Here is a 19,228-nt window from a genome sequence, read left to right on the forward strand (position 1 = left end):
TTCCTGTTGGCCAGGCATTGTGATCTGTCAGCCCTGCCTGGCCTCAGCATGGACCTCTGGCCTCAAGGTGATTGCAGAATGACCTCCCAACCTCATGAACCCTGAGGTGAAGCCGCACATGTCTCCATTTGTCTCCCTCGTCTCCATATGACCCTGTGTTTCCTTGTCTGTCCCCATGTTCCCCCACCACGTCTCCATGTGTCCCCCATGTCTCCGTGTGTCCCCCATGTCTCCGTGTGTCTCCTGTGTCTCTGTGTGTCTCCTGTGCCTCCATGTGTCCCCCATGTCTCCATGTGACCCTGTATCCCCGTGTCTCTGTGTGTCCTCTGTGTCTCTGTGTGTCTCCTGTGTCTCTGTGTGTCTGCTATGTCTCCATGTGTCTCCCATGTCTCCATGTATGCCCTGTGTCTCTGTGTGTCCGCCATGTCTCCATGTGTCCCTGTATCCCCGTGTCTCTGTATGTCCCCTGTGTCTCTGTGTGTCCATGTAACTTCCATGTCTCCATGTGTCTCCCATGTCTCCGTGTGTCTCCCATATCTCCATGTGTCCCCCATGTCTCCATGTGTCCCCCACGTCTCTGTGTGTTCCCCATGTCAGCGTGTGTCTCCCATGTCTCCATGTGTGTCCTGTGTCTCTGTGTGTCCGTGTGTTCCCCATGTCTCCATGTGTCCCCCATGTCTCCGTGTGTCCCCCATGTCTCCGTGTGTCTCCCATGTTTCCTTGTGTCTCCTGTGCCTCCATGTGTCCCCCATGTCTCCATGTGACCCTGTATCCCCGTGTCTCTGTGTGTCTCCTGAGTCTCTGTGTGTCTCCTGTGTCTCTGTGTGTCTCCTATGTCTCCATGTGTCTCCCATGTCTCCATGTATGCCCTGTGTCTCTGTGTGTCCCCCATGTCTCCATGTGTCCCTGTATCCCCGTGTCTCTGTGTGTCCCCTGTGTCTCTGTATGTCCCCTGTGTCTCTGTGTGTCCATGTAACTTCCATGTCTCCATGTGTCTCCCATGTCTCCATGTGTCCCCCATGTCTCCATGTGTCCCCCACGTCTCTGTGTGTTCCCCATGTCAGCGTGTGTCTCCCATGTCTCCATGTGTGTCCTGTGTCTCTGTGTGTCCGTGTGTTCCCCATGTCTCCATGTGTCCCACATGTCTCCGTGTGTCCCCCATGTCTCTGTGTGTCCGTGTATCCCCCATGTCTCCGTGTGTCCCCCATGTCTCCATGCGTCCCCCATGTCTCTGTGTGTCCCTGTATCCCCCATGTCTCAGTGTGTCCCCCATGTCTCTGTGTGTCTCCCATGTCTCCATGTATGCCCTGTGTCTCTGTGTGTCCATTAGACCATAAGACCATAAGACATAGGAGTGGAAGTAAGGCCATTCGGCCCATCGAGTCCACTCTGCCATTTAAATCATGGCTGATGGGCATTTCATCTCCACCTCCCTGCACTCTTCCCGTAGCCCTTGATTCCTTCTGAGATCAAGAATTTGTTGATCTCTGCCTTGAAGGCATCCAACGTCCCGGCCTCCACTGCACTCCGCGGCAATGAATTCCACAAGCCCACCACTCTGTGGCTGAAAAAATGTCTCCTCATTTCCGTTTTAAATTTACCCCCCTCTAATTCTAAGGCTGTGCCCACGTGTCCTAGTCTCCCCATCTATTGGAAACAACTTCCCAGCATCCACCCTTTCTAAGCAATACATTAGAACATAGAACATAGAACATAGCACAGCATAGGCCCTTCGGCCCACGATGTTGTGCCGTGCAATAATCCTAATCCAAAAATAAAATAACCTAACCTACATTCCCCTCAATTCACTGCTGTCCGTGTGCATGTCTAGCAGTCGCTTAAATGTCACTAATGACTCTGCTTCCGCGACTACCGCTGGCAAACTATTCCATGCGCTCACAACTCTCTGGGTGAAGAACCTCCCTCTGACATCTCCTCTATACCTTCCTCCTAACACCTTAAAACAATGACCCCTCGTGGCAGTCAATCCTGCCCTGGGGAAATGTCTCTGGCTATCGATCTGTCCATGCCTCTCATTACCTTGTACACCTCGATCAGGTCACCTCTCTTCCTCCTTCTCTCCAGAGAGAAAAGTCTGAGCTCAGTCAACCTCTCCTCATAAGACAAGCCCTCCAGTCCAGGCAGCATCCTGGTACACCTCCTTTGCACCCTCTCCAAAGCCTCCACATCTTTCCTATAATAGGGCGACCAGAACTGGACACAATATTCAAAGTGTGGTCTCACCAGGGTTTTGTAGAGCTGCAGCAAATCCTCGTGGCTCTTAAACTCGATCCCCCTGTTAATGAAAGCCAAAACACCATGTGCTTTCTTAATAACCTTATCCACTTGGGTGGCAACTTTGAGGGAGCTATGCACCTGAACACCAAGATCCCGCTGTTCCTCCACACTGCCGAGAATCCTGCCTTTAATCCTATATTCAGCATTTAAGTTCGACCTTCCAAAATGTGTCACTTCGCATTTATCCAGGTTGAACTCCATCTGCCATTTCTCAGCCCAGCTCTGCATTCTGTCAATGTCTCACTGAAGCCTGCAATAGCCCTCGATACTATCAACGGCACCTTCAGCCTTTGTGTCATCAGCAAACATACTAACGCACCCCTCAACCTCCTCATCCAAGTCATTTATAAAAACTACAAAGAGCAGAGGCCCAAGAACAGAGCCCTGTGGGACACCATTCAGCACTGATCTCCAGGCAGAATACTTACCATCTACAACCACTGTCTGCCTCCTGTCAGCCAACCAATTCTGAATCCAGACAGCCAAACCACCCTGTATCCCATACCTCCTGACTTTATGAATGAGCCTGCAGTGGGGAACCTTATCAAATGCCTTGCTCAAGTCCATGTACACCACATCCACTGCTCGACCCTCGTCAACCTGTCTCATGACCTCCTCAAAGAACTCAATAAGATTTGTGAGGCATGACCTGCCCCTCACAAAGCCATGTTGACTCCCTTTCATCACGCTATGCTTTTCCAAATAGTCATAAATCCTATCCCTCAGAATTCTTTCCAAAACCTTGCTGACCACAGACGTAAGACTGACTGGTCTGTAATTTCCAGGGATTTCCCTATTCCCTTTCATGAAAAGAGGAACAACATTTGCCTCCCTCCAATCTTCCGATTTGACTCCCGTGGAGAGTGAGGAAGCAAAGATCTTCACCAGCGGCTTAGCAACCTACTTTCTCGCTTCCCGGAGCAACCTAGGATAAATCTGGTCTGGCCCTGGGGACTTATCAATCTTACCTTATCGTTTAAGTTTCTATTAGATCTCCCCCCAACCTTCTAAACTCTAATGGATGCAATCCCAGGATCCTTAGCCGCTCATCATACGTTAAACCTACCATTCCAAGGATCATCCGTGTGAATCTCCGCTGGACATGCTCCAGGGCCAATATGTCCTTCCTGAGGTGTGGGGCCCAAAATTGGACACAGTATTCTAAATGGGGCCTAACTAGATCCTTATAAAGTCTCAGAAGCACAACACTGCTTTGCACTGCACTTTAGGCTTCTGGCACTGCAGAGACACAGGGCTCACATGGAGACATGGCAGACACAGAGAGACATGGGAGATACATGGACACACAGAGACATGGGGGACACGATAGCGTTAGGGCTAGGGTTAGGGCCTGGAAGCCCTTTATCGGTGCTGTAGACCTCTATGACTCTAAAATGATTTCTCTGGCAAATTTTTATGCTTCTTCCGTAGATCTGATGCTATGTCTAATTCCCGTGTGCACCATGGCTTGGCCACCTTTCCCATTTTACTTTTGGCGGTAGTGGGCTGGTAGCTGTATAATCCCACTGATCAAATTATTCGCTGTCTGAGATGTTTTTAAGGATTTTCTTTGAAGTGAGATTGTATTGTAAAAAGATGTTACTGCACATGCTCAATCAGTGCCTCAGGGGGTGTTTATATGTACATGTGCATCTGTGTCTATGTGCGTGAGCATGTGCCTCTCTATGTGTATTCCAAATAATTCAAAAAGTAATTCAAAACAGGACAGTGCATAGGTTCATGTGGCACCACACTGTTCCATATCTGTAAATTTTTCCTGACTATCCTATTTTAACACCATCACCTTAACATCGTGTCATGATCTGTCTTCCTTAATTAGTTTCTACAGTTTTGAATTACTTATGACTTTGGTTAGACCCTCAGACCTTAGACCTTTTATACCTAGCATGTTATTCCAGTCATTTGATTTGTCTCCAGCACCACCTTATTTTAATGTTTTGTGATTATCTCTCTGCTGCATTCAATCAGTTTACAGGCCATCCCTTCACCTGTTATTCAGCTGCTGACGCTTTGCACGCACTATTGGACACTTCTCGTCACCAGCAAGTCTTATAATTCAACGGTCCGCTCACACCATTTGTATGATATTTTGATCTCTCTCTCCTTGATTTCTCTGCCTATAAATTCGATGTCTGTGTTCCTCTGTCTCACTTCACTGAGAAGGGGCTACATTTCGAAAGCTTGTGATTTCAAATAAACTTGTTGGACTATAACCTGGTGTTGTGTAACTTCTAACGAAGTCTGTGAGTGCACTTGTGTCTGTGTGTGTATGTGTGTGTGTTCTGTATTTGTGTGTGCATATATCTGTGCATATGCACATGAATTCTATATCTATTCTGTGCATTTGCATCTGAGTGTTTCTGCATAAGACCATAACACCATAAGACATAGGAGCAGAAATTAGGCCATTCAGCCCATTGAGCCTGCTCCGCCATTCAATCATGACCGATAAGTTCCTCAGCCTCATTCTCCCGCTTTCTCCTTGAACCCCTTGATAATCATGAACTGATCTATCTCAGTCCTAAATGTACTCAATGACCTGGCCTCCACAGCCTTCTGTGGCCGTGAATTCCACAGCTTCATCACTCTCTGGCTGAATATGTTTCTCCTTATCGCTGTTCTAAAAGGTCTTCCCTTTACTCTAAGGCTGTGCCCTCGGGACCTAGTCCTCAAATGATCTTCATATATTAAGCTTCGCATTCCTGAGACCATTCTTGTGAACTTCCTCTGAATCTGTGCCAGGGCCAGTGTATCCTTCCTGAGATATGGGACTCAAAACTGCCCATAATACTCCAAATGTGGCCTGACCAGAGCCTTATAAAGCTTCAGTAGTACATCCCTGCTTTTAAATCAAGTCCTCTCAAAATAAATGCCAACATTGCATTTGCCTTCTTGACTACTGGAAGTTGTTTCCATTAGGTGGGGAGACTGGGACCCGTGGGCACAGCCTTAGAATTAGACGGGATAAATTTAGAACAGCAGTGAGGAGACATTTCTTCAGCCAGAGAGTGGTGGACCTGTGGAATTCAGTGCCACAGAGCACAGTGGAGGCCGGGACGTTAAATGTTTTCAAGACAGAGATTGATAATTTCTTGATCTCGCAAGGAATTAAGGGCTACGGGGAGAGTGCGGGTAAGTGGAGTTGAAATGCCCATCAGCCACGATTTAAATGGCGGAGTGGACTTGATGGGCCGAATGACCTTACTTCCACTCCTATATCTTATGGTCTTCTGGTCTACTGACTCAACCTGCAAGTTTACCTTGAGAAAATCCTGTACTAGAACTCCAAAGTCTCTTTACGCTTCAGACGTCTGAATTTTCTCCCCATTTAGAAAATAATCCATGCTTTTATGTTTCTTACCAAAGTGCATGACCTCACACTTTCCCATGTTGTACTCCATCTGCCACTTCTTTGCCCACTCTCCTAACCTGCCCAAATCCTTCTGCAGCCTCGTCACCTCCTCAATACCACCTGTCCCTCCACCTATCTTTGTGTCATCTGCACTTAACCAGAATGCTCTCAGTTCCTTCATCCTGATCATTAATGTATAAACTGAAAAGTTATCGTCCCAGCACTGATCCTTGTGGAACATCGCTTATCACTGGCTGCCATCCTGAGAAAGACCCCTTTACCCCTACTCTCTGCCTTCTGCCAAGCAGCCAATCTTCTATCCATGCTAGCACCATGGGCCCTTAACTTACTCAGCAGCCTCCTGTGCGGCACCTTGTCAAAGGCCTTCTGGAAGTCCAGGTAGATAACATCCATTGGGTCTCCTTGGTCTACCCTGCTCATTATTTCCTCAAAGAATTCCAACAGATTTGTCAGGTATGACTTCTCCTTGATGAAACCATGCTGGCTTTGCCCTATGTCACTCTACACTTGCAAATATTCAAAAATTTCATCCTTTACAATGGACTCCAAAATCTTACCTCTGACCAAGGTTAGGCTAATTGGCCTGTAATTTTCCCATCTTTTGCCTTACTCCCTTTTTAAACAGGGGTGTCACGTTAGTGATTTCCCAGTCCTCTGGGACCCTCCCTGACTTTAGTGGTTCCTAAAAGATTACCACTAACGCTTTCACTATCTCTTGAGCTATCTCCTTTAGAACTCCAGGGTGTAGTCCATCTGGTCCAGGTGACTTATCCACCTCCAGGCCAAATCAGTTTTACTAGCAGCTTTTCCTTGGTGATGGCCACTATACTCAGCTCTAGCTCCTGATTCCCTTGAATGTTTAGGATATTACTTGTGCCTTCCACCGTGAAGACTGACTTGAAGTAGTTATTCAGTTCCTCAGCATGTTCCATCAGCACATGCTGATGTGTGTGAGAGCATGTGTGCCGGTTTTCACCGTTTCTCTGAGACAATGCGTCGGTGATATGTTTGTGTGTATATTGTTTGATCTCGGACTGATTCTCTTATTGTGTTCTTTGCCTGTCAGGGTGCTTATGGAAGAACCCCACTGTACAGAGCAGCCTTTGGTGGGCATCTGGCAGCACTTGAAATGCTGTTACAATATGGAGGGGACCCTCGTATCTGCGCGGATGATGGCATCATACCTGAGGAAGTGAGTTACTGAACCAGCCATATCAATACAGTAGCTACAAGAGGTTAGGGGCTAGGGGCTCTGCAGCAGACCTCACGCCATTTTGTCTGTCATAAGAGGAGAAGGGCATAACAAATAAGAGGAAGAGTAGGACATATTACACCCTGAGAAGACAAAGGGTGGTAGTGGATGGAAAATATTCAGCATGGTGCTCAGTTACGAGTAGTCTACCACAAGGACCTGTCCTGGGTCCTCTTCTATTTGTGATTTTTGTAAATGATTTGAATGAAGGAGTGGAAGTGTGGATTAGCAAGTTCACGGACGATATGAAGGTGTGGTCAATAGTGTGGAGGGCTGTTCTAGGTTACAAAGGGACATTGATAGAATGCAGAGCTGGGCTGAGAAGTGGCAGATGGAGTTTAACCCTGAAAAGTGTGAGGTGATTCATTTTGGAAGGACAAACTTGAAAGCAGGATACGGGGATAACGGAAAGATTCTTGGCAGTGTGGAGGAGCAGAGGGATCTTGGGGTTCATGTTCACAGTTCCCTGAAAGCTGCCACCCAGGTGGATAGAGTTGTTAAGAAGGCGTATGGTGTGTTAGCTTTCATTAATAGAGGGATTGAGTTCAAGAGCCGTGAAGTTATGCTCCAGCTATACAAAAGCCTGGTTCGGCCCCATCTGGAGTATTGTGTCCAGTTCTGGTCACTTCATTACAGGAAAGATGTGGAAGCATTGGAAAAGGTGCAGAGGAGATTTACCAGGATGTTGCCTGGAATGGAGGGAGGGTCTTACGAGGAAAGGTTGAGACAACGAGGGCTTTTCTCTTTAGAATGACGAAGGATGAGAGGTGACTTGATAGAGGTGTTCAAAATGATCAGAGGTATAGATAGAGTGAGTAGACAGCCTGGGACTTTTTCCTAGGGTGAAGGTAGCTTTTATGAGGGGGCATCGTTTCAAAGTGAGTGGAGGTAGATATCGGGGAGACGTCAGAGGTAGGTTCTTTACTCAGAGAGTGGTCAGGGTAGTGGAGTTGGCCTCATTAGGGGCATTTAAGCGGCTATTAGATAGGCATATGGCTGATAGTATAAGGTAGGGGAGGAGGTTAGATAGACATTGGGTTTTGGGTAAAAGTTTGGCACAACATCGTCGGCCAAAGGGCCTGTACTGTGCTGTTCTGTTCTATGTTCTATGTTCTATATGTCCTCTCAAACGTGCCCTGCTTTCTCTCAGATCATGGTTCATCTTTCCCAGGCCTCAATTCCTTTCTCATGCCTCAAGCCTGTTCCTCAGAGCTGTCAACTCCTCAGAATTTCAAAAATCTATCAACCTCCTGTTTAAACACTTCCAGTGATTAAGGCTGCACAACCCTCAGGTAGAGAATTCCAGACATTCATTATACTGCAGGAAAATAAATTCATTTACGTCTAGTTTTAAATGAGTGCCCCCTTGTTTTGTAGCAGTAACAATGCAGTTAGAGATTCCCCAATTAGTGGAAACATCTTCTGTACATCTACCCTTTCAAGATGTCTGAGAATCTTGGATGTTTCAACAAGATTACTCCTCATTCTTCTAAGTTTGAATGAATAAAGGCTTAACCTGTTTAGCTGTTCTTTATAAGTCCCAACTCCTTCATCCCAAGAATTACTCATGAATCTATGCTGAACTGCCTTGAATGCCAGTATATCTGTTCTTAAATACAGGGACCAAAACTGTACACATTACCCATGTGCAGTTCACCAACATCCTAGACAGTTGTAACAACACCTGCCTATTTTGAAGCTCCAGTTGCCTCGCAATAAAGGTCAGAAATTCCATTTGCCTTCTTAATTATGTACTGCACCTTGATGCTAACTTTTTCTCTTCCATGCACAAGGACACCCAGATCTCTCTGCGCTGTACTTGCTGGTATCTCTCCATTTAAATAACAGTCTCCTTTTCATTCTTTCTGCATGACATCGAACATCGAACATTACAGCACAGTACAGGCCCTTCGGCCCTCGATGTTGTGCCAACCTGTCATACCGATCTCAAGCCCATGACTTCACACGTCCTACAAGAAACTCCATCTGCCACGTTTTTGCCCAATCACCGAACCTATCAGCATCACCTTGCAGGTTCCTTTTGTCCTTATCACCTGGCCTCCTATTTAATTTTGTATCATTAGCAAACCTGGACATGTTACACTCTACCACCTTCTCCAGGCATTCATACAGACAGTAAATAATTGAGACCTTAGGGCTGAACCTTATAGCTCTCCACTAATTACGCCTGTCAAACCAGACCCATTAATCTGACAAAGTGTGGAGCTGGATGAACACAGCAGGCCAAGCAGCATCTCAGGAGCACAAAAGCTGACGTATCGGGCCTAGACCCTTCATCAGCTTTTGTGCTCCTGAGATGCTGCTTGGCCTGCTGTGTTCATCCAGCTCCACACTTTGTCACCATTAATCTGACTCTTTGCCTTCTGTATATTAACCAATCCATAAAACTATAGAAGTGACAGAGCACAGAAGGGGCCAGTTTGGCCCAATTTGTCCATGGCAGCTCAAAGACACCCAGATGTCCTTTCTAATCCCATCTCCCTGCACACAGCCCATAGCCTTGCAGCTTACAGCATTGAAGGCGCAGATCCAGATACATTTTAAAAGAGTTTAGGGTCTCTATCTCCACCACCAACTCAGGCAGTGAATTACAGATACCCTCTGCATAAAAAGGTTTCTCCTCACATTCTCTCTAATCGTTCTGTCACTTCGCCAAATCTATTTTTGAACTCTCTGATGAGGGAAACAGCTTCCCCCGTCTACATTATCTCTACCCCTGACAATTCTGTACGCCTCAATCATATCACCCCTCGGCCAACGAAAACAATCCCAACCTCTCCTCGGAGCTACAGTTCTCCTGTCCTGCCAGCGTTCTGGTAAATCTTCTCCACACTCTCTCCAGAGTGATAATGTCCTTCCTGTAATATGATGACCAGAGCTGCACAAAATACTCCAGTTGTAGCCTCAGCAGTGTCTTACACAGTTTCATCATTAAATCCCTATTTTTATATTCTCTACCTGTGCCAATAAAGGAGAGCGTTCCACATTCCTTCTTTCCAACCTTAGTCTACCTGCACTAGGGACATGTGCACTTGGACACCCAGATCTCTCACTTCATCTCCCCATCTCAGTATATTCCCATTTATTGTGTATTCCCCCTTACTGTATTACCTAACACTTTCTAAATGCATTACCTCACACTTACCAGAGACAAACTCCAACTGCCACTTTCCTGCCCACTCCACCAACCCACCTGTTTCAGTTTGGAGCTTACAGCTATCTCCTACACTATCCACGACATGGCCACTTTCTGTATCATCTGCAAATGCCCCAATTGTGCCCCCCAACGCTCCCCCCTTGCATTCAAATCCAAATCGTAAATGTATAAACCAAACAGCGGGGGTCCCAACTCTGAACTCTGCAGAACACCACCTTTGTTTTTATTATTATCCACAAGTGTGGGCATCACTGTCTAGGCCAGCACTTATTGCCCAGGCCTAAACACTTCGTGTGACTTTTGGCTTCGTATGGAAGGGCAAAATATGTCAGTGCAGGCTCAGAGAGCTAAAGGCCTGTTCCTGTGTTGTATTGTTCTTTGTTCTGTGCAGAGACGTTATGACACCTCTGGAACAGGTAGGAATGCCAATACAGATAGATTCTTGATCAGTCAGGGAATCAAGTGTAGTGGGGAAAGGGCAGTAAAGTGGGTGTGAGGAATGTTCGATCAGAAATGATCCTATTGAATGGTGGAGCAGGCTTGAGGGGCCGAATGACCTACTCCTATTTCTTTTTAGGGCCTTAATGGATTGGATGACCAAAAGTTTGTCCCAGGAGTAAATTTTGAACAGTGCCTTAAAAAAGAAGCAAAGAGTAGAAAAGCTGCAATATATAAGGACGAACTTCAGACCTTGCAGCCAAGGCATGAGTTGCCATTAGTTTGCTTGTTTATCCAGCTGCCATTTCAAATGGATCCTGGCATTCAGATTGAGGGTTTACATATAATGAGGAAAGAATACTCAAGATCACCTGGTTTCAAACTTTGGGACCATAACATTCAAGCAAAATGAATCAGCTAGCACAGTAACGGGTGGCCTTTGCTTTGGTGGGGCTAGTGTCAGGAGCTGTCCTTGAGCCACAGTTGGGATCAAGCATGATCCTGCACTTAACCCCATGCTGTGTCAGTGCACTGATTACTTGGAAGTACTGTTCGAATTCCCCAGTACTCCCCATTAGTAATGTCTGATAACGTGAATATCTCTTGAAACAGATTGGCATTGACATGATGGAGAGATCCTGTTTCATGTTTCATAATTGTCTTGTCACTTGTGTTTCTGAGCAGATCGCATCTACAGATGCTGTCATAAAGATCCTTCATGAGTGGGACATCAGTACAACTGTGGCTCTCGTGGAGAAGATGGCATCAGAGAGGCAGCGGATATCAGCAGCTGAGAAGAAACTCAAACTGGAAGAAACAAACAGGTCCAGAATGGAAGAAAACAGAAACTGCTGAAGAAACTCAGCAGTTCTGGCAGTACTTTGAATCCAGTGACCATTCATTTGAAGTTCTCTGCTTTCTCTCTGCTGCCAAGAGTTTCTGTAGCAACTGCTGTTTTAGCTTCAGATTTCCAACATCCACAGTTCTTTGTTTCATTTCAGGTCAGGAGTGAGTTAGCTGCTGGCACAAAGGTGGGCGGTGGGACATCAGACACATGGTGGAAAACTGCTCCCTCCAGTGGTGAGATAACAAAGTGTGAAGCTGGATGAACACAGCAGGCCAAGCAGCATCTCAGGAGCACAAAAGCTGACGTTTCGGGCCTAGACCCTTCATCAGAGAGGGGGATGGGGAGAGGGAACTGGAATAAATAGGGAGAGAGGGAAAGGCAGTCCGAAGATGGAGAGAAAAGAAGATAGGTGGAGAGAGTATAGGTGGGGAGATGTGAGGGGATAGGTCAGTCCAGGGAAGACGGACAGGACAAGGGGTGGGGATGAGGTTAATAGGTAGGAAATGGAGGTGTGGCCTAAGGTGGGAGGAGGGGATAGGTGAGAGGAAGAACAGGTTAGGGAGGAGGGGACGAGCTGGGCTGGTTTTGGGATGCAGTGGGGGGAGGGAACGAGCTGGACTAGTTTTGGGATGCAGTGGGGGAAGGGGAGATTTTGAAGCTTGTGAAGTCCGCATTGATACCATTGGGCTGCAGGGTTCCCAAGCGGAATATGAGTTGCTGTTCCTGCAACCTTCGGGTGGCATCATTGTGGCACTGCAGGAGGCCCATGATGGACATGTCATCAAAGGAATGGGAGGGGGAATTAAAATGGCTCGCGACTGGGAGGTACAGTTGTTTATTGCGAACCGAGCGGAGGTGTTCTGCAAAGTGGTCCCCAAGCCTCCGCTTGGTTTCCCCAATGTAGAGGAAGCCACACCGGGTACAGTGGATGCAGTATACCACATTAGTAGATGTGCAGGTGAACATCTGCTTAATATGGAAAGTCATCTTGGGGCCTGGGATAGGGGTGAGGGAGGAGGTGTGGGGGCAAGTGTAGCACTTCCTGCGGTTGCAGGGGAAGGTGCCGGGTGTGGTGGGGTTGGAGGGGAGTGTGGAGCGGACAAGGGAGTCACGGAGAGAGTGGTCTCTCCGGAAAGCAGACAAGGGTGGGGATGGAAAAATGTCTAGGGTGGTGGGGTCAGATTGAAACGTTTACTATAGTCTTACCAGACCACGGCTGTTCTCTCAGCAGAGAAAGACACACAGTTGGTGGTGACTTAACCTGAGGGTCAGCAGACGACAGGCAGGGGGATAGGGAGAGTCCTTCATGCTAAACTCAGCTGGTGTAGGAATTAAACCTACACTGTTGGTATCATTCTATATTGCAACCCAGTCTTTTCAGCCAACTGAGCTAACTGGCCCACCACCTAAGCATGTCCATATATGTGCATATCTATGAGTATGTTCCAATGTGTGTGTTTGTTTGTGCATGTGTACATGTGTGTCTGCGTGTGTGTATGCGTGTGTATGTACACACGCACATGTATGCGTCTGTGCGTGTATGTGTGTGCACACATGTATGAGTCTGTGTATGTGTGTGTGTCTGTGTGTGTGTGTCTGTGTATGCACATGTATGTCTCTGTGTATGTGTGTGTGTGTGTGTGTGTATGTGTGTGTGTGTTGGGTGTGTGTGTGTGTGGGGGGGATCTCTGAGCCAGTTTATACATATGTGTTGCTATAATTATAATATATACATATAATTAGAGTATATAATAATTGGGATGTAGTGAGGGGAGGGGACGAGCTGGGCTGGTTTTGTGATGCATGTCCATCATGGGCCTCCTGCACTGCCACAATGATGCCACCCGAAGGTTGCAGGAACAGCAACTCATATTCCGCTTGGGAACCCTGCAGCCCAATGGTATCAATGTGGACTTCACCAGCTTCAAAATCTCCCCTCCCCCTACCGCATCCCAAAACCAGCCCAGCTCGTCCCCTCCCCCCACTGCTTCCCAAAACTAGCCCAGCCTGTCTCCGCTTCCCTAACCTGTTCTTCCTCTCACCCATCCCTTCCTCCCACCTCAAGCTGCACCTCCATTTCCTACCTACCACCTCATCCCGCCTCCTTGACCTGTCTGTCTTCCCTGGACTGACCTATCCCCTCCCTACCTCCTCACCTATACTCTCCTCTCTACCTATCTTCTTTTCTCTCCATCTTCGGTCCGCCTCCCCCCTCTCCCTATTTATTCCAGAACCCTCTCCCCATCCCCCTCTCTGATGAAGGGTCTAGGACCGAAACATCAGCTTTTGTGCTCCTGAGACGCTGCTTGGCCTGCTGTGTTCATCCAGCCTCACATTTTATTATCTCTAATGTTCAGGGGATGTGGGTTCAAATCCCACCATGGCAGATGGTGAAATTTGAATTTTAAGAAAATCTAGCCCATGGGCAACTGGGTAACTAGGCTCCAGGACAAAGGGCATTAAATAGAAAATTGGAGGGTTTAGTTAGAGTATCAGTACGAATATGAAGTACTAGAGAAAATTGATCTAATTTTTCTTTTCTCCAGGATTCAGAATCAGGTTTCAGAAATCACAAAGGAACTGGCCCAATACCAACACGAGGTAACTCTGTAGAAAATGATGGCCAGGTCTGGATCACTCATTTGGAGAGGGTCCTCTGACCAATGGCACCTTCCTGTTATATCCTGCCCACTTAGATTATTACTTCGTGTGTCTCAGCCTGGCCTCTCTATTCGCTTACTCTCTCACCTGATTAGGTTCTTCCATTTTCCCCAGGGTCGGCATTCTGATAATATTTCACTGGTCTTCCTTTGTTTTATTTTATCATTCCTATAATCAAACCAGTGCAGGTCCCGTTTCTGGGGCATATTTTATACAACATCAGAGGAATTGTTTGAGAAATGAAAGCCAGTGCCAATCCATTTTGTTTTCTGCCATCCCAGGAAGGAGACAATGATCATAAAACTGGTGATCAATCTGCAATCAATCTCCATTATTTGATATAAAAATGACCCAGGTGTGGGTGGGCTTCATTTTAATTCCCATTAACGGACTGCAGGACCACCACCTTCTCAAGAGCATCTAGGAAGTGTTTTTTTTATTGGAACAGTAGCATTTTGTGGTTCATGCACAAGGACTCCCATATTCCTCCATGCTCTAACTTTCTGCAGTCTTCCTCCATTTCAATAATATTCAGTTCCTCTGTTCTTCCTATCTTCCTTCAAAGGGGGAGGTGGTGGCTTGGTGGAACATTCTTTGTTCCAGCCCTATCCTGGTCCCCACGCAAAATTCTTTCTCCAATATATTGATGATATCATTGGTGCTGCTTCCATTTCTCGTCTGGAATTGGAAAGGTTAATTGATTTCATTTCCAATTTCCACCTCGTCCTGACTTTCACCCAGTCTAGCTCTGACTCCTCCCTTCCCTCCCTCGACGTCTCTGTTCCATTTCTGCGGACAGATTGGCCTCTATAAACCCACCCACTATAAACCGCAGCTACCTGGGTAAACATCCTTGCGCCCTGCTTCCTATAAAGACTCCATCCCTTTCTCTCGGTTCCATCATCTTCAAATGAGGTTAACTTTGACAAAGGAGCCTCGGAAATGTCCACCTTCTTCCTCAACCGAGGATTCCCCAACACAGTTGTCGACAGGGCCCTCAACCAGGTCCAACCCATCTCCTGCACTTCAACCCTCACCCCAAATCTTACTTCCTGCAACATACCTTCCAGGTGAAAAAGCACTTTATCTGCACTTCCCAGAATGTAGTCTGCTGCATTTGCTGCTCACAGTGTGGTCTTCTCTACATCGAGGAAACTAAGTGTAGACCGGATGACCGCTACGTTCTGCTCACAAGACAGACCCTGAGCTACCTGATGCCTGCCACTTTAATGCACCGCCCTGTTCTCTGGCCAACATCTCTGTCTCTGGCTTGCTGCAGTGTTCCAGTGAAGCCCAACGCAAGCTGGAAGAACAGCACCTCATTTTCTGCTTGCGGATCCTGAAGCCCTCTGGACTCAATATTGAGTTCACTCATTTTAGGGCCTAAACTCCCTCACGTCCCAGCCCCCTAGCCCACACACCAGGCCTTGTTATCACATATCACATAAGTTTTTCAAGCAAATTTGTTTTTGTTCCTTGTTGTCACATATTTCTGCCATTACACATCACCTTTTGTTAGTCACTAACAGTCCCCATTAAAAACTATTCACTCTCTCAGCCAGCTCGTTATCAACTCAAAGAGAACAAAGAAAATTACAGCATAGGAACAGGTCCTTCGGCCCTCCAAGCCTGCGCCGACATGCTGCCTGTCACAATTAAAACCCCGACCCTTCTGGGGACAGCTTGCATCTATTCCCATCCTATTTATGTATTTGTCAAGATGCCCGTTAAAAGCCGCTGTAGTATCAGTTGCTCCTTTGTCTGCCCAACTGTTCTTTTCTCTTTCGTTTACCCCTCACACCCTCCCCCCACCCTATCATCTGCATATAGGCTCACATTTTCCTAGCTGCCATCGTACTGAGGAAGGGTCACCGGACCCGAAGTGTTAACTCTGATTTCTCTATACACGTACCGCCAGACCGAGAACATAGAACGTTACAGCACAGTACAGGCCCTTCGGCCCACGATGTTGTGCCAACCTATTATCCTACAAAGATCAAACTACTCTGCATACCCTACATTTTACTATCCTCCATGTGCCAATCTAAGAGTCACTTAAGTCTCTAAAGTATCTGACTCCACTACCACCGCCAGCAACACATTCCACACGACCCACTGCTCTCTGTGTTAAGGACCTACCTCTGAAATCACCCCTATACGTTCCTCCAATCACCTTAAAATTATGCCCCTTCATAATAATCATCTCTGCCCTGGGAGAAAGTCTCTGACTAACCATTCTGTCTCTGACTCTCAACATCTTGTACACCTCTATCAAGTCACCTCTCATCCTTTGCTCCAATGATAAAAGACCTAGCTCCCTCAACATTTCATCATAAGACCTGCCCTCCGGTCCAGGCAGCATCCTGATAAGTCTCCTCTGCACCCTCTCTAAAGCTTCCATATCCTTCCTGTAATGAGGTGCCCAGAACTGAACACAATATTCCAAGTGTGGCCTAATCAGAGTTTTATCGAGCTGCAGCGTAACCTCACGGCTCTTAAACTCAATTGCCCTGCCAATGAAAGCCAATGAAAGACCTGCTGAGCTTTTCCAGCATCTTCTGTTTTTGTGAGTACAAAACTGAGGTTCTCTCCACAGATGTGGCCACAATCTGCTGAATATTCCCAGTGGTTTCTATTCTTATGTCAGATTACCAGTAGGCATGATATCCTGTTTGTAATTTGCAAAAAAGGAGCGTTTAAACAGTCAGGTAGTGAGGTATAATAATTATGCCAAGTTACACAGCACCAAGAAGTGTTGATATCCAATATATCTACTGTTGCTTGCTAGAGCTGCATACTCCAGATAGTTTAACCTCTGTTTCTTCGCTAAGTGAACCATGATATTTCCATTGGAGTTATTGATGTATTAATAGAAAGACAGCATAGCCACGCTAGATAGAGCACAATGCGTAATTGTATATGTTGTTTCATGAGTAAACACAGCTGCTATGAGGTTGTATAGAATGTTGGTGAGGCTTCTTCTGCAGTACTATGTGCATACCATGTTTAGATGGAGCAGATTTTGTCAGGTGTGTCCAGTAAGGATTTCTGACTCAATATGTAGATAGGCCGACTAGAGGGGAGGCCATATTGGATTTGGTACTTGCATCGAACCAGGCCAGGTGTCAGAGCTCTTGGGTGGGAGAGCATTTCGGTGATAGTGATCACAACTCCCTGACCATTGCTACAGTCATGGAGAGGGATAGGAGCAGACGGTATGGGAAAGTATTTAATTGGGGGAAGGGGAATTACAATGCTATCAGGCAGAAACTGTGGACCATAAAGTGGGAACAGATGTTCTCCAGGAAGTGCAAACCAGAAATGTTGAGATTGTTCAGGGAACAATTGCTACGAATATTGGAGATAATGGGAACGAGTATTGGAGATGCTGGAGAATCCGAGATAATAAAGTGTAGAGCTGGATGAACCCAGCAGGTCAAGCAGCATCTTGGGAGCTCAAAAGCTGACGTTTCGGGCCTAGACCCTTCATCAGGCTCTTGGATAGGCACATGGAGGACAGTAAAATGTAGGGTATGCAGGTTATTTTTGATCTTAGGGTAGGATAATAGGTTTGCAAAACTTTGTGTGCTGTACCGTTCAATGTTCTAAATTCTAGTCGCCCAGTAATAAGAAGGATATTATTTAACTGGACAGGATTCAGAATAGATTTACCAAGATGTTGCTGGGAATGGAGGGTTCAAGTTATGCAAATAAATGGAAAATCTGGAACTCTTTTCCACCGAACCGTAGGAGATTGAGGGGTGACCCTGAAGAGGTTTATAAAAGCATAAGGGCATTGATAAGTGAATGGCAACTGTCTTTTCCCTCGGGTTGGGGACTTGAAAACTAAGGGGCATGCTTCTAATGAGAGAAAAGAAAGATCTGAAAAGGACATGGGGGCAACCTTTTACACAGAGAGTGGCTCATGTGTGGAATGAACTGCCAGAGGAAATTGTGGATGCAGGTACAGTTACAATGTTTAAAAAACATTTGGATAAATTCACGAATTGGAAAGGTTTGAAGGGATTTGGGCCAAGTGGGGGCAGGTAGGGCTAGTTTAGTTTGAGAAGCAAAAATTGAGTAACTATCGGTTGATTAGCCATTGTAGGAAAAGTTTTGGAATCAGTTATCAAAGAAGTAACAGCAGAACATTTGTAAACTCATAATCTCATCAAGCAGAGTCAGCATGGTTTCATGAAAGGAAAATCATATCTGACTAATTTATTAGAGTTTTTTGAGGAAGTCTCAACCAGAGTGGATAAAGAGGAACCAGTAGATATGTTGTATTGGGACATCCAGAAGGTGTTTAACAAGCTCCCTCACAAAAGGTTAAGTCATAAGATAAAAGCTGACAGTGTTGATGATGCAATATTGTTGTGGATACAGAATTGACTCATGGACAGGTAATAGTGAGTGGGGATAAGGAGTTCTTTATCAGGTTGGCTGGTTTACACAGGGATCAGTGCTGGGACAACTGGTGAGTAGCATTTCTGCTCAAAAAAGAAATAAGGATAATCCAGGAAATGATAGACTGCTGAGTCTCACATCAGTGGTTAAGAAGCTATTGGAGAGACCTTTTAGGGATAGGATTTATGCACATTTGCTATAGCATGGCTTAATTAGGGACAGTCAGCATGGCAGGTCATGACTTACGAACTATACTGAATTTTTCAAGCAGTGACAAAGGTGATCAATGAGAGTAGAGCAGTAGATGTTGTTTATATGGATTTTAGTAAAGCTTTCTACACGGTCCCTCATGGTTGGCTCAACCAGAAGATTAAGATGCATGGGATCCACAGTGACTTGGCCACATAGATTCAGAGATGACAACATGTAGAGCTGGATGAATTCAGCAGGCCAAGCAGCATCAGAAGAGCAGGAAAGCTGATGTTTCAAGTCTGGACCCTTCTTCAGAAAAAAATCCACATGGATTCAGAATTGGTTTGCCCATAGAAGACAGAGGGTAGTGGTGGGGGTCAGGCCGGAGGTTTATGACGAGTGGTATTCCATAGGGATCCGTACTGGGAGCCCACCGACTCCCACAGCTACCTAGAATACACCTCCTCCCACCCACCCTCCTGCAAAAATTCCATCCCCTATTCCCAATTCCTCCGCCTCCGCCGCATCTGCTCCCACGATAAGACATTCCACTCCCGCATA

General features: G+C 46.3%; 1 protein-coding gene across 5 annotated transcripts in view; it reads left to right on the top strand.

Moving 5' to 3' along the window:
- The window catches only part of LOC125463096 (IQ motif and ankyrin repeat domain-containing protein 1-like), a 297,864-nt gene that overhangs the window by 208,969 nt on the left and 69,667 nt on the right, over window positions 1–19,228 (top strand). For all 5 annotated transcript variants that reach the window (XM_059640908.1, XM_059640902.1, XM_059640913.1 and 2 more), the window contains 3 exons: window positions 6,759–6,884; window positions 11,245–11,384; window positions 13,954–14,008. In XM_059640908.1, coding sequence (XP_059496891.1) covers window positions 6,759–6,884; window positions 11,245–11,384; window positions 13,954–14,008 — 321 coding nt within the window. The remainder of the gene's footprint in view (window positions 1–6,758; window positions 6,885–11,244; window positions 11,385–13,953; window positions 14,009–19,228) is intronic.

Source organism: Stegostoma tigrinum, chromosome 2 (genome assembly GCF_030684315.1).
Source record: "Stegostoma tigrinum isolate sSteTig4 chromosome 2, sSteTig4.hap1, whole genome shotgun sequence".
Taxonomy (NCBI): Eukaryota; Metazoa; Chordata; class Chondrichthyes; order Orectolobiformes; family Stegostomatidae; genus Stegostoma; species Stegostoma tigrinum.